At 41.7% G+C, this 15,796-nt stretch overlaps 1 protein-coding gene across 1 annotated transcript in view; it reads left to right on the top strand.

Moving 5' to 3' along the window:
• Fgf9 (fibroblast growth factor 9) overlaps positions 1-14,211 on the top strand; it is a 39,573-nt gene extending 25,362 nt beyond the window's left edge. Inside the window, exon 3 of the mRNA XM_028870395.2 lies at positions 13,350-14,211. Within this exon, the coding sequence (XP_028726228.1) occupies positions 13,350-13,595 (246 nt within the window). The 3' untranslated portion in view covers positions 13,596-14,211. The remainder of the gene's footprint in view (positions 1-13,349) is intronic.
• Positions 14,212-15,796: the final 1,585 nt, after the last annotated feature.

Below are 15,796 nucleotides of genomic sequence, written 5' to 3'. Positions count from 1 at the left end.
CATTGACCTTGTACGTCACTGATTTGGCTAGACCAGCTACCCAGCAATCCTCAGGGATCCTTCTGCTTCTGACTTTTCAGTGCTAGAGTTAGAGGCATGTGTCATGTCTGGCTGTGATGTGATGCTGGGGACTGAACTCAAGTCCTTACGTGGCAAGTACATTTACCAACTGAGTCATCTCCCCTGCTCAATAGTTACTCTCATATGTCGCTATTATTATTTTATCTACTTAAATAAAGGAAATTTCTTTTATTTGGAATTTCATTTACTTTGAATTTTTTTTTTTGCCAGGTTTAAAAAAATATTTACATGTTGATGAATTTGCCAGGTTCCCACAGTAACCAGAATAACTACCAGAATAATTTTTTTGGGGGGCGGGCAGTTAAAGTACTTTTTAATTTATGTGAAAATTTTATTTGTTTATTTGCTTGCTTGTTTGTTTTGAGACAGGTTAGCTTCAAACACATGACAGTCTCCCTGCCTCTCAAGTGCTGGAATTATAGGCATGAGCTACCTTTCTCAGTAGATGAGCTTTTTTTTTGGGCCACCAGCTCACAAAAATTGACACAGAGACTTATTATTAATTATGAAAGCTCGGCCAATAGCTTAGGCTTGTTTCTAGCTAGGTCTTATAACTTAAATTAACCCATATCTTTTAATCTACATTCTTTTACATGGCTCAGTTGCCTTTTCTCTGCATTGTCCATGCTGCTTCCTCTGTGTCTCTGCCCTTCTTCCCAGTGTCCTCTGTGCCTGGAAATTCTGCCTAGCTATTGGCCATTCAGCTTTTTAATTGAACCAATCAGAGCGACATGTCTTTACACAGTGTAATCAAATATCTCACAACATTGCTCAGCACAGCACATTTAAGAAAGGCCTCCGTGAATTCCTAATAGTGGGAGTGAGGCTGTTCCTGACTCTTTGGCCTGGTATCAGGACCCCTTTCCTCCTACTGGGTTGCCTTGTCCAGCATTAATATGAGAGTTTGTGCCTAGTCTTATTGTAACTTGTTATGCTGTGTTTGGTTGAAATCCCTGGGAGACCTGCTCTTTTCTGAAGGGAAACAGAGGAGTGGATCTGGGAGAGAGGTGAGATGTGTGGTGGGGGAATTGGGAGGAGTGGAGGGAGGGGAAACTGTGGTTGGGATATAGTCTATGAGAGAAGAATAAATTTAAAAAAAGAAGAAGAAAAGAAAAGAAAAGAAAGCAGTCTGAGAAAGCCGAGGCGTGAGCCAGTGACCAGCACTCCTTCCTCCATGGCCTCTGCATCAGTTCCTCTCTCCAGGTTCCTGCCTCGCTTGAGTTCCTGTCCTGCCTGCGTTTGATGATGAATTGTGATATGGAACTGTAAGGGAATAAATCTTGCCCTGTCTCCCCCCCCCAAAAAAAGGTCCCTATTAGATCTGGAAGTAAGTTTAGTTATACTGTCGAAGACAGAGGGGTCCCATGAGAATCAGACAGAGTTCTGCAAGTGTGGAGATGAGGACAGTCATTTATATACTACAAAACAAGGCTAGGTGGAAGGATTTGGTTCCAAAGTAAACAAACTGACTGACCTGAGCACCGTGGAAACCAGGAGTTGGGGATTCAAGGAACAGAGAGAATGCCAGGGACAGGCTCCCTTCCCTCCCAGTCTGAGGAGGATTCTCTGTGGGTATGGGCCAGAGGTGCCCAATCTCTGCTTAGAGGAGCTGGAAGATCCAAGAGTCCTGTGGGGATAGTGCAGAACACATGGGGTCCTTGGCATCATCAGACCTCCTTGGTGGTGTCTTTTCTATGTCTTGGGCACACATCCCACATTTACACATTGCTAACCTTTTACTCTGTCGTGGGTTTACATTCTTTTAGGCAGCAGTTCATGTTACAGGGAGATTCACTGGTCCTTACGGGAGCCATGTTCCTTGAGTGTGGGGAGAGGATGGAAAATGTGAGGGAAGTCCCAACAGTCACAAGGTGCTTATCCTCCAAGGAGCTTCCCAGGGAGAAATCTGGGATGTTCCTTGTGACAAAGTGGCTGCTTCCTTCTCTGCCCTTGGCTCATCTCTGAAGTAGCAGCCCCATTCTCCAGGCTACTATCAGCCAGCACTTCTGGGCTGCACCCCCCCCCCTCCAATGGACACCCAAGACAGCACATTTCATTTGGTTTGTCTATTTTTCCAGCCCCTTGGACATTTCTCTTCATTTCCTATTCTTTATGTCCTTTCTGGGTTATTGTGAAAGCATTCTGATGGTCCTAAGTCTCAATCATTAGAGTCTTAGACTCAGAGGGGTCTTTCAGGGCTGGGGTGTAATGTGGCTTGTAGACCTTGCACCTATAATTCTGGGAGGCACTGGCCTCCATTCCTCGCATCCCCCCCCCCCCCCCCGTACTGGGCCTTAGAACTCTCTCTGTACAATGCCCTCCTTCTACTGAGAAATAAATTGAAGCCTCATTGGTCACGATGGCGTGTTTCTGGAAGGTGCATGCCTCTACTGGGGGAAATTCTGTGTATTTTTTAGATCTTCAGAATTTATCTTTGGGCTTACGTTGTCATTAAATCTGCTGATCTTTCAAGCCCTTTCTTTTTATTTCTGCAAACTGTGTGCTGAGTTTAAACGGCTTTGTTTATCTTGGAAAGCCTCTTCATTTTTCATTTTTGGAGTCCACCCCCCAGCAAACTATCTGATGGTTATCACAGAAACCCACGTGGTTGTTGGGTTCCTCTGTCTTTGTTGGGTGTCCTCCTTGAATCTTTCTTTCTTTCACTGACCTCACAGTCTCTTAGCTTGGTTTCTCTTCATTGTCCATCACCCTGGCCCTTCCAGGGCACCTGTGCTCAGTTCTCACCAAAGAACATTTCACGGATGTGTTTATAGCTTTCACGTAGCTTTTGTGTGTGTTTTAAGTGGTCATTGAATGATGTCATTCCTCATACCAGGTGTAGTCTCCAGTGAAAAATGTGCCCCATGATTTGTTTTTCAACTTAGTGTTCTAAGATCTTAAAAAGAACGTTATCAACTTTTTTTTTCTCTAGGTGTGTTTATAGAAGAATTAGAATCACATCCGCTGGGCCTTAGCACAAGTCTAAATGCTCCTGAGAGCAAAAACTAGGCTTTCTAAATGCATATTCTTTTCTGCATGGAGCAAGGCTTTCTCTGTGCGAACACCTCTTTGAGAATGTGCAGGAAGTTTATGAGCTGTGTGATTTGCTAAACAAAGATTCATTTTTATAAGCAGCTTCTAAGGAAGGCCCCTGAACCGTCTCACTCGTCCTATTTGGCAGAGCAGATCTGTCCTTGGCAGCTTATTTATTGCCACATGGCGAGCGAGCCCGACACATGGAAGATGTGTGTGTGTGTGTGTGTGTGTGTGTGTGTGTGTGTGTGTTTGTGTGTGTATGTGCGTTCAGTGTCTCTGTATACATGTGTGCTTGTATCCAGATTCAGACTAGGTCCTTGATTGCTTCCTACATACTTAAGTAACTTGATTCTGAGGAGAAGGTATTTTTTTTTAAAATTACATTTTAAAAATTATTTTTAGAAAATTTCATAAAATATATTTTGTTCATATTCTTTCCTCTCCCCCAAATCTTTCTAGATTCTACAGACCTTACCTCTTTCTTTCTCTCTCAATTCCTCCCAGGAAAAAAAAAAAAACAAAAAAACAAAACAGAAAGCAAAGCAAAACAAACCCCACAAGACAAAAATACACCAAACCATAGCAAAAAAAAAAAAAATGTGCACAAAAATCATGGAGTCTGTTTTGTGTTGAAAAACTACTCATGGTCATGGGACCTGCCCTGGAGTGTGTTGAGATATCCAGTGTCACTCCATTGGGGAAACTGATTTTCCCTCTCCCAGCAGTACCAGTTACAAATAACTTCTTGGTCAGGGGTGGGACTTTGTACTTGATTTTCTGGAAAGTTTTAAACTGGGGAGTGCAAGTTTTGGTTTCCTTTCTTTCATGTTTTTTTTTAGCTATGGGAAGAATGCAAAGATTATAGTAATTCTTAATTTTCTATGTATCTTATAAAATTAAAAATACATGAAAACACTTAAAAGTTTTATTTAAATTTATTACTTAATTACACATTAATTAATTAAACATTTTTTTTGAGATGGGAATCTCATTGTGTTGTCCAGGCTGATCTAGAACTCTTAGACATAAGCCATGCTTTTACCTCAGTTGTTTTCCAAGTGGTTGTCATTGTAGGTATAGACCACAGTGCCTGGCTTAAATTAATGTTTTAATCAACACATAAGAACATAAAATTTGTACATATTTAGGGAGTACCATGAATGTATTGTGTGCTATCTATTTTATTATTTTTGGGTGTGTAATTGAGGTTAAACCCAGGGCTTTGTACATGCTAAGTAAGCACTCTCCCGTTGTGTTTTCTATGTAGACCATTGTGCAATGTTTAAGTCAGGTAAAACAAACATGTATCTCAAGCGTGCATCATTGCTGATGGTAAAGCATCAAGATCCTTGCTTCTTGCTTTTTGAAATCGACAGTGTGTTCTGACTATGTAATCACCTGACTGTACAGAGCCTTCCTCCTACCTATCTATGACTTATACTCATTGGTCAACCATCTCCCCATTCTTCCCCCTTCTCATGCATTTCTGATACATTTTGATAAGGCAAAAGGCTGTTTGCGTTGACTTGCATGCAAACAACTCCATTGTTCCCATAATTCCAGAGGTAATAGAGATGGCCAGGAATATGGAATCCAGGCAGGTCCATCCAGAATGGTGGGGATTTAAAGAGGTTTTGAGAAACAGGACTTAAGGTGAGGCATGTTGTGGGCACAGGGCTGGATCTGAGTTGGAGCATCTAACAACATAAGAGGAGGTGCCCTCCCACTCCTCTTGCTGTGTTGCTTTCTGTCTAGTTGGGGACTTCTCCCAGGAGAGGACAGTTAAAAGACCTGGCTTCTTATTAATGGTCCTTTTGTCATTATATTTAATCACCCTGGTCCTTGCAACAGCTCCCATTAAGGCTTTACTGCTGTATTATTAATGAGGAAGAGTCATTGTGGTTAAGGGAGGTTTAAATACCTCGACTGTAACAAACAGTAGATATGAGAATGAATGACTACAGCAAAGTCATTAACTCCGGAAACGTTCAGGAGCTTTGCAATTAAGTCATTGTCATGCATTTCCCTGCTCTGGTGGTTTATATTGTAGTAGCCAGCTGTTTAAGGGACCATCCAGTTGAGTAAATGCAGTCATTTACATAGCGTGGTTAAAGCTGTGCCATACATTCATGTGGAAATCATGTTTTAAAATAGCACAAGGCAAGGCTGTATGTTTGCAACCAGAACTATTATTCTGTTTGAAACATTGTAACCTCTTTCTCTCTCTCTCTAAAGCAGCATAGATTCAAATTGAGCACAATAATGCCTGTGTGGATCACCTAGTTTCGTGCTGTCTAATTTTTTAAATTGGTGTCTAGATAAGCCTGTGTCTGAGAGGAGGCTTGGGCATTCTCTACGCTGCACTATACTTTTCACTACATTATCTCATACTTTGCTTTAAACAGCAATGGTAAAAGTTTTGAAGTTTTAATTTTAGTTTTTCCCATTGCTCAGAATTTGATGACATAAAATGAAAAGAGGTTTCCATAGCTGCTAACATTCACCAGATTTTGTTCCAAAGCATGGACTTTAGTAGACTTTTGAATTAAATCCACATTCTCCACCCAAGTCTAGTGATAAAATCCAATAGTTCAAAGATAGGTATGCCATAAACAGCTATAGTTAAATAATCTAAAAAAAATTTAAAACATGGAAATACAATAAAACAAGAATTGATCACTTTATAGTGGAATACTCTATAAACTGTCTGCATTGGAAACATGTGGTGAGTTTTAAAACATCTGCGTTCTATAATTCTAAAAAGTGTACAGTTTATTTGAAGGCCCACGCTCCCCTTCTGCACACAAGTAAAAAGACAGGTTAATACATTTTTTCTAGTGTCCCAATTTGCATTTGTTTATCTATTTTTAATTAAAGATAATTTTGGAATAGAAACACATAACTTAAAATATTTACCTCAACTAAGTATTCATCACTTAGAACTGAAGTGTGCTCATAAAGAAACGGACTAATAAATCTTGGTAGCCGGTCTAAAGCAAAGATCGCACATTGACCACAATCCCCAGTGAGAGGGAGAAGTCATTTGTGATATGTACCTGGCATAGGGAAGTACCGGGGTCTTTTACTTTCAATAAAAATCTTAATTTTGATGGAAGGCTGCGTATCAGAGCGGTATAGCAGGTGTGACTACGGAAGCCGTGGTGCGCCGCTGGACTGGTGCCGCTGCTTTTACAGGCCAGCGTCAGCATAACCTCTGTCACTTACCTGACGTTACAGAGTCCTCTGCTGTATGACACCAGGACATGTCTGAGGGTTAGGCTGTTTTAAAGTTGAACAATCACCATGTTTTCTGGGCTGCCCAGAAAGTCTGTGTGCCTTTAAACAATGCTAAACAGCCTGTGGGGGAGAGAGCCCCGCCATCGTGAGCTGTGCAAACGGAAGTTCTACTTCTTAGCTTTTCTTCTATGTTTAAGGACTTTTTCATAGCTTGAAGAAATGTGCAGTGAGACTCTTCTGGCCATGTAGAAATTTGTTCATGCGCTCTGTTTTCTTCTCTCCCTCTTTCTCCTGCAAAACTAATGGTGTGTGTTTAAAGTTACACACGGCGGTGGGGCCAAGGGGAAGCACATGCAGCTCTGCCTGCTGCCACCCTAGTGGTTGGTGGCCCTTTGGGAAATGGCAGCCCATGTCCCACAGGTGAACAAAGCTTCAGGGCTGTCAGTCAGAAGCAGAGTCAGGTCCTGAGGGGGCAGTGGCTGAGTAGGGCTTCTAGAAATGTCCTGCATCCATGCCTTCATTGCTGTGGTGATGAGAGACCATGGTCCTGAAGGGGTGTATCACCTCACCTTTGGACTTCCTGCTCCCACATATTTAACTGGAAAATGACGCAAGCTTCATTCCATTGCTCCATTTCTGAGAGGTTCTGGTGAGAGGTCCCTCATAGCATCAGGGACCCTGTTGGTCTCAAGGGTCCTTACTACAGATCGAGCATCGGTAATAAGTGTTGGAAATTCTTGAGGGTCAAAAGTTTTTGGAATATTTGTAGAGATGTGACCAGTTGAGCTTTTCTCTCCCTCGCCCCCAGCCCTTTTTTGGTTTCTTCCTTTTCTTTCTTTTTTTTTGTCATCAAGACAGGGTTTCTCTGTGTAGCCCTAGCTGTCCTGGAACTCACCCTGTAGACCAGCCTGGCCTTGAACTCACAGAGATCTGCCTGCATCTGCCTCCTTCATTGCTGGGATTAAAGGCTCATGTCACCACACCTAGCCAGCTGAGCATTCCTAATGAAAAAGTATGAACCACTCTGAAATATGAAACTTCATGAGGGCCAACACCATGTCCCCAAAATTCAGACACTAGAAACTTTTTAGATTTTTTTGATTTTCAGTTAGGGCTGCCTGTCTTGACCTAACCTTTTAAAGATAAGGCTGTTGAGACTTGGGGAAGGACATAAATGGCTACCAGTGTTTTCTTAGTGAGTGAGGGGTGAAGCCGAGGTGTGAGACAAGCCTTCTCCCAGGGTGTGAACAGTTCTCAGCAGCTGACCCATCTCTGCCATAAGAAAGGAAGGCCTCCGTGCAGCCTGTGTGCCCAAGGGGCAAAGGGAGGGGGAACTTCTCCGGAATCCTGGCTCCCCACAAGGAGAAATCACCCTATACTTTTAAAATAAGGATTTATTTTCGCAATATTTGTCTGATGATATAATTTCCAGTGGAGAGAAAGAACCCTTCGTCTGAATCTGTACTTCCCATCTCCCTGCCGCATCCTTTCTACAACCAGAGTCTTAACACCCATTCTGGATTTTTTTTTTTCAATTCCATTTCATCAACAGGAAAAAATATTTTCACATAATTGCTTAGAAAATTTCCTGAATTTTTTTATTTTTTTAGCCAGGAATTAACTTGCTCGTGAGGACACTGTCACACAGATGGGAAGTGAGGCCTGAAATATGGACTGATGGCTTGATCACACCCTTTTGTTTGTCTCAAGGACTTCCATAGAGATGGCGGGGGGGGGGGGGGGGGGCAATCATCAGGCTCAGGCCGTCTCCTCAGTGCAGGAGAGGGACTGCATTTTTCCAGAAGCCCCTTCTAGATTCACTGGCAGAGAGAGTGGAGGATTGCCTTTTGCTGTGCCCTCCCCACCCCGCTCCCTCAGCTTCACTAGTGGGAGCAGTCCAACTACAAGCGGCACTATGGGTGGCGGATGGTGGCTCACGTCCCCGCGTCCATTTTGTCCCTCTGAATCCGGTGTGAGTGGGCTGACCTTTTCCTTGTTTCAACTCACACAGGGCATGTTTGTCTGATGAGGTGATACTTGGTTAAAAACCTCAGGGCTGGGTGGGGCTCAGCGGGAGCACCCTGGTCTACGGTGTGCAAGGCCCGGCATTTGATCTCCAACGTCATGAAACCCATTAACCAAACCAAAACAACACCAAAAACCCTGCTCATGCTCTTTTGGCCATTCGGAAGAGTACTATGAAGAAGCCGGTAGAAGCTAGTCGAGGATGTTTCAGGCCTTTGGGTTAAGAAAGAGATGAGGGAGGGGCCAGTAAGATGGGCTCAGAGGGGAAAGGCACTTGATCCCAAGGCTGACTGCCTGAGTTAGTCTCCGGGACCCACAAGGTGAGTGAGAATGCAAATTGTTTTCTGACCTCTACACATGGCCCAGGACGTGAGCCCCGCCCCCTAAAGAAATGTAAATAAAAAAAATAAGAAGATGAGGCAAAGCATGACTTACGGTGAACTGTCGGTTGATTTTGTAAAATTCTGTCCTTTTCTCTTCAGCCCCCTTGACTTTTTGACAATGGGAGAAGGTGAATCTATCCAGCTGGCTTTTCCTAAACTTAGTGTATTAAGTCATATGCTTAATGTATGACTATCAGGGGCATCGGTGTTTTGGTGATAATATGGAAAGTATATTGTGTGGCCTCGGTTCTGAATGACAGGAACAGAAGTATATATGGCCTTATTGTTTCTGATGACAGTTGTCCCTCAGTATCTGTAAGGGATTAGCTGTAGGACCCCCTTGATATACCCAGATCCGCCCATGCTCTTCTCATTTGTAAAAGGCCATAGTACTGCATAGAAGCTACACATACTTCCTGCACATCATCTCTGCATAACTCAGAATCCTGAAATCAGTGTCCATGCTCTAGAAACACCTGTTGCAATGTGTTTTGGAAACAGTGACAAGAAAGACAGTACATGTTTGGTCCTCATGCAACCAACACTCCAAATAACTTCAGTCTGTCACTGGTTAGATCTGTGGCAGCAGAGTCTATGGGCCCGACTTACTTCTTTTCTCACTTATCCAAGGTGTCGAGTGGATAAGAACAAAGCAATTATTTTTTAAAAGTCACTTTTCCCTATTTTTAATGATGGAAACAAAAATACACCTAAAATTTAAGCTTCTAGAAGAGCCAATTGTTCCCGCCCATCTTGTGTCATGTCTCAGAGTTGACCCTGGCCTCCTGTCTGGTCTTGAGTTTCAGAGCTGGTCTCTGAAGACATCCTTATGATGAGAATTTTGTCCAAGGAGATATTCACGCGGTACTTTGGGGGAGGTATGAGGTGATTGTGGTTATACACTTGGATGAAAGGCTTGATCTTTAGCCTATTGGCAATTTCCGTCTTGCCTATGTACCTGTGAATTTGATGAGGGTAGCCGTTAGTTCCAGTTATGGTTATAGGGAGAGTCCAAGGTGCCGTCACCTGTGTTCTTCATGAGGATAGTGTTGCCTCTGGAGTAGCATCCAGCCAGGACCAGCACCAGCACCACTTTCCCTGGTTTCATGAACTTTCCTATTTGGACAACAACAAGCAGAAAGGATATAAGAGCACTCTTGCCGGGCGGTGGTGGCGCACGCCTTTAATCCCAGCACTTGGGAGGCAGAGCCAGGTGGATCTCTGTGAGTTTGAGGCCAGCCTGGTCTCCAAAGCGAGTTCCAGGAAAGGTGCAAAGCTACACAGAGAAACCCTGTCTCGAAAAACCAAAAAAAAAAAAAAAAAAAAAAAAAAAAATAATACTCTTAATTTTAAAATAACTAACTAGAAAGGTATTGATTTTAAAGGTTCCAGTTGTGTGGTGACAGGAGCCAGAGGTGGGAAGTCCCTTTTCCTCCCTCCCCTAGGAGCAGCCTCAGTACACACACTTCAGCCCAGAGTGTGGTCATGATGTAGGTAGGGTGTGATGGATGTTTCATTTCTGATCATGGATGACATGACGGCATGATCTCCACACTGTAAGGTCAGAGAGCTCAGGGAGAGAGGAAGGGGAAGACATTTAAGAAGGCAGAGAGATTTTCTTGCAGTGGGAGTGGAAAACGGAGACTAGCTTTCATCTTGGCATCTTTGCACCCGATTTGTTTTTACTCTGCTATGTTTGGAAATATTCTGTCAGTCGAGAAAGAAAGCATTATGGCTATCCCTCCTGACACCGCCCCCCCCCAACTTCTGCAGATGCAACTACCGTGGACTGAAAGCACTCCACACATTTCTGTTGTCTTTATTCCCTGAACCAGGGCTTTAAACTGTCCCCACTCATGAATGCTTTGTGCTCCCGAGTGTATAGATATATATAATAGGCACACAAACCAAACACTTGCTAATAATAAATCACAAAGAAATTTTGAAACACTTCTTTGGCCTATATGTAAAGATGAAATCCATTTGTGTGTTAGTGAAGTGGATGTGCTTATTTGTGTTTACACAAAGACTTAAATTTTGGCCGAATATTTGTGCAGACACAGAGGACTTTTAGTGCTTTTCAGAGCTGACCAAGATTTTGGTTTTCTAATCGTCTACACTGAGAATTCTGCTTTGCATAAATACATAGTACAAAATGTCAGAAGTATGTTTAGAGCATTTCACAAATTGTTGGAAATTCTATTCTAATCTCAAGCCAAAATTTATTTTTTAATAAGACTTAAGTCATCGACTCAGGTTTTATGAAACTCACACAATTTTTAAAATCAAATGTTCTAATATAATACAATCCAAAGATGTTCTAATTTGAAGAACTTAACACGTTAAGGTGGAAAATATGAAAAGTCTTTGTTTCTCATGATTAAATGGTGTTGTTTTTACAAGAGCAGAAAAGTTTTTATGTATGGTGAAGACATTACAATTTATCGTACTTAACAGCCTCAAGGCTGAGCCAAGGTACTCCAGGCCATTGCTGGTTGGCCCTGTGTGGCCCACAGCACGGGCAGTACAGAGCATGCGTGATGTGTTGTTCAGAACGAGGCTGCAGTGAAGTCCCGCGATGCGGCGGGAGAGCGCTGGCAGAAGCGAGCAGATTTATTTTAAACTTGAGTTTCCATTAGTTTTGGTTGTTACACATTTGGAGATCTTGTCTGATTGCCAGTTCTTTTTGTGACCCCCATGTTCAGTTCCACAATCCCAAGGGGGCCACACCCTGAAGTTTAAGAAGCTGTGTCTTCAAAGACACCATGCAACTACTTACACAGCATTTACTCTGTATTAGGTATCAGTAGTTATCTAGAGATAGTGTCAAGTCAGCGAGGATGTGGTAGCTTCTAGGCGAGCACACCATTTTTATGGAAAAGGACTTGAACAACCACAGATTTTTGTGAGACATCTTGAAGCCAATCCTTTGTGTGTATCAAGGTACAGTGGATATCTTAAAATATGGACTGAGAATGGTCTGCCTTAGAATTCTCACAGGGAGCCCGGTCGGAAGGCAGAGCCAGGTGGATCTCTGTGAGTTCGAGTCCAGCCTGGTCTACAGAGCAAGATCCAGGACAGGCACCAAAGCTACACAGAGAAACTCTGTCTCAAACAAACAAACAAACAAAAAAACAAACAAAAATTCTCCCAGGGATTTATTTGTTTGTTCATTTTTGAGACAGGGTTTCTCTGTGTCACCCTGGCTCTTCTGGAACTCACTCTGTAGACCAGGCTGGACTTGAACTCAGAAATTCACTTGCTTCTCCCTACAGAGTCTGGGATTAAAGGCATATGCCACCACCCCCTGGCTCTCCCAGAGATTTTAAAAACAGCCATTTTGTAAATTTTGAGATCAGAATTTTAAGGGGTAGAGGCTTCCATAACCCACAGGTTGAAGACAGGCCTTGGGCAAAAATGTACTGCCCACTGGAGCTGCAGTGTGAGGAAAGGCTTTGGAGAGTAATCCATGTAACAGGATGCTCCAAGAGGCCACTCACTGTTAATACTGCAGACATCAGTGTTCTAACAAGTACTTTATAAAAATATGTTGACAATGAGGTGGTTTTTAGAGTCTCCACTTGGGCAAATCCCTCCCAGGGAAGTTACTAGCCAAATGCTGTGGTAAAAATGAGAGTGGCCAGTGGGTCAGTTGTCCTTTGAATATAGTGATTGACATGTGGAAGAGACCCACGAGACCGTGTCTAGGCCTTGTCAGCAGATTGAATATTTTTATGGTCATCAAGGTGCTGCCTCTTTCTTGACTTTGTTCTTGACATTTCTACATCGAATTTTGAAAAACTAATGTGAATATTGTCTAAAAAAATTCAGTATTATGATTTTCTTCCATTCCCCAAAATGTTCAGAATTTTTTGTGCTTTAGCCATTTTGAATAAGAAATTCAAATGTCATTAACTTGATAGAGTTAAACAGTTTTTGAAAAAATGCATGGACGTATTTAAAAATGGATTTTTCATTTTTGGTGGTGGATAAGCATGTAAAATTTACTTGATAGTGAAAGTGCAAAACCCAATGTGAAGCCTCCCAGCTCCCGTTCCGACAGGGAGCCTTCCTGTCTAGACAGTCACCGAATTGTGCAGTTTTTGAGTTGTTAATTTCCATGTGTGTTTTTTTTCTTATTTGCAACTTTTTTTTAATAATGAAGTTTAAAATAAAAAATGATTTTCTTATTAGGCTTATTTGGTTCACGCATCCTTGATTTGGAAGTAAGTTTGAACTCTGAAATGTCCCCACATTTAAACATTTTTTTTCAACACTAACATGATGTCACAAGTGGAAAATTCCATATTATGAGAATTTTAATGAAAACATATGATGTAAGATTACCTTCAGGCTATGCATAGAAGGTGTATTTGAAACATAAGTGAATTTTGTGTTTAGATATGGGTCCCATAGCCTAGATATCTCATTATGCATATGCAAATATTTCAAAATTAAAAAAAGTTTTAAAGTATTCTAGTCTAAAGCTTTTAGGATAAAGGGGACTCAATGTGTGTATAATTGCTTTTTAATGAGGCAGCTATATTTTGCAATGTATTTATTTCCTCTCTCTTTTTTTTTTGACAGGAAAAATTAACACAAGAGTGTGTATTCAGAGAACAGTTTGAAGAGAATTGGTACAACACCTACTCGTCCAACCTGTATAAACACGTGGACACCGGACGGAGATATTATGTTGCATTAAATAAGGATGGGACTCCAAGAGAAGGGACCAGGACTAAACGGCACCAGAAATTTACACATTTTTTACCTAGACCAGTGGACCCTGACAAAGTACCTGAACTATATAAGGATATTCTAAGCCAAAGTTGACAAAGACAGTGTCTTCACTTGAGCCCTTAAAACATAACCACTATCAATGCTTTCATGCGGTGGGTTCTTAACGATTAGCAGGGCCATCACCTCAGCTCCACCGCTGCCTAACTTTGTCGCATGCATATGTATGATGGAAGCTTGGATGGGGACTTGCTGATTTGCTCTGCACTTACTGGCTGGTCCTCCTGGAGGGCTGCCTGGGGCCACTTGCTTGATTTATTGTGACAGTGGGGGAGCGAGGCTGTGAGAGAAGGTGCGAGTGCATGAGTGGGTGCGTGGAGGGGGAGAGCGGCGCGCCAAGAGGACAACGGCCTGATGCATGCTGGGAAATAGACACGCTTTTACATTTTTGATCAGTTGAACTTCATCTTATATCAGCACAGCTGCCATACTTCAACTCATCAGGATTTTTGGCTGGTGGCCTGCTCAAGGGAACACTGCCTTTCCACAGCCGTGGAGGGTGCAGTCTCACTTAAAAGACGGTCAGTTCATTCTCACTGGTATCATAGCCCAGTGAACTTAAAGCAAAGACCTCTTAGTTTAAAAGGAAAAAAATAAAAATAAAAAAAAAGAAAGAAGAAAAAAGAAAAAAAGAAAAAAAAGGAAAAAAAAGAAAAAAGGTTAAATTTATTTATAGAAATTCCAAAGGCAACATTTTATTTATTTTATATATTTATTTATTATATAGAGTTTATTTTTAATGAAATATGTACAGGCCAGATAGGCATTTTGGAAGCTTTAGGCTCTGTAGGCATTAAATGGCAGCGTCTGCTATGAACCTGTGGTAACTTCATGCAAGTAGGTATACAAGAGATTCTAATGGCCCTAATGTACTAAAGGCGACAATCTATTTTGTGCCCATATTATTGTAAACTTCTGCACATCGCTCATGACACTGAGTATTCACTCTTCAGACTGCTTGTTTCATAGCTTACCCCAGAGGATTAAAGATAAACTGGGTCTCAACCCTTCATTCCGTGTCTGTAATTTTCCTCTCTCGTAACTTAGTGTAACTGGGTGGCTGGAACGTATGAGGGTCGGTGTATGTCTTACTTGTTTTAATCTATTGCAGAGTGTACCAAAGCTAAGTAATAACTATGCCTTTTAATTTCAGACCACTTCCATGACAACAAGACTAACATCAAATATGGTACTGATTTAAAATTACCAAGGGAGAGGAAAAAACATTTATGTAGTACAGATTTTCTCCTTCTTCTTCTTCTTCTTCTTCTTCTTCTTCTTCTTCTTCTTCTTCTTCTTCTTCTTCTTCTTCTTCTTCTTCTCATCTCCTCCTCCTCCTTATCCTCCTCCTCCTCCTCTCCCTCCTCCTCTTCTTCCCCTCTCTCTTTTTGAGGCAAAAATCAGATGAACAGGATCATCCTTGTAAACTTTTTATTTGTGTCTTGGCTATTGAATATGGAATTATACAAGGACCCTAGGGCTCATTACAACATCTTTTATGGAGATTGCATTTGGTGTGAAGAACTGTCATAATTACATGGGGCTAGTACCCTTCAAGTAAAACTTGCAACATGAAACCAATAAATCTTTATCAGTAATGACATTAGAGGGGTACTGTACTCATTGCCTGAGCTTTCTTTTCTGAATCCGTCTTTAAGAGTGCTCAGAGAGGAGGTAACTGTGTAGAACACTGTTTACAAAATCTTTTATAACATTCTATACTGAAAAGCTTAAGAATACATATTTATTTGAGAGCAAAAATTCTAGAACTTGCTGTTGGGCAAGGGAGACCACTTCTCACTATATAATAAGGTGAAATGAGCCAAATTCTTAAAGCAATATTTAAGAAAAAGGAATCTATAACATTCTCACTTTCTAGCCAGTTAACATTGGGGAATTGAAAGTGACAGTTAAAGAATGTGTTTGAATTTACGCAGCTAATTTTAAGATGCAATATTCTGGCTTTGTTTTGCTTGGATGCACATTCTTGATGGGAAATGAAAGCATGTCACTGGCAAGCTAAAGCTGTTGTGAACGTGAAGTGCCTGACTTCCTGTCGTGAGCAAATCCAGCCCTCTATGGTCCAAGATGGAACACGTGGTGATGTACCCTGCTGATGAACGTTAGGGAGGAGCTGAAGGCTCATATTTAGAATTGAAAGATGTCTTAGAGAGAGGAACCAGAAGCTCTGTGAAATAGTTGATAGGATAAAGATCAGAATGTCCTCCTTATGGACG

The sequence above is a fragment of the Peromyscus leucopus genome, chromosome 9 (genome assembly GCF_004664715.2).
Source record: "Peromyscus leucopus breed LL Stock chromosome 9, UCI_PerLeu_2.1, whole genome shotgun sequence".
Classification (NCBI taxonomy): Eukaryota; Metazoa; Chordata; class Mammalia; order Rodentia; family Cricetidae; genus Peromyscus; species Peromyscus leucopus.
The sequence above is the reverse complement of the archived record's forward strand: the minus strand, read 5'-3'. Positions and strand labels throughout refer to the sequence as shown.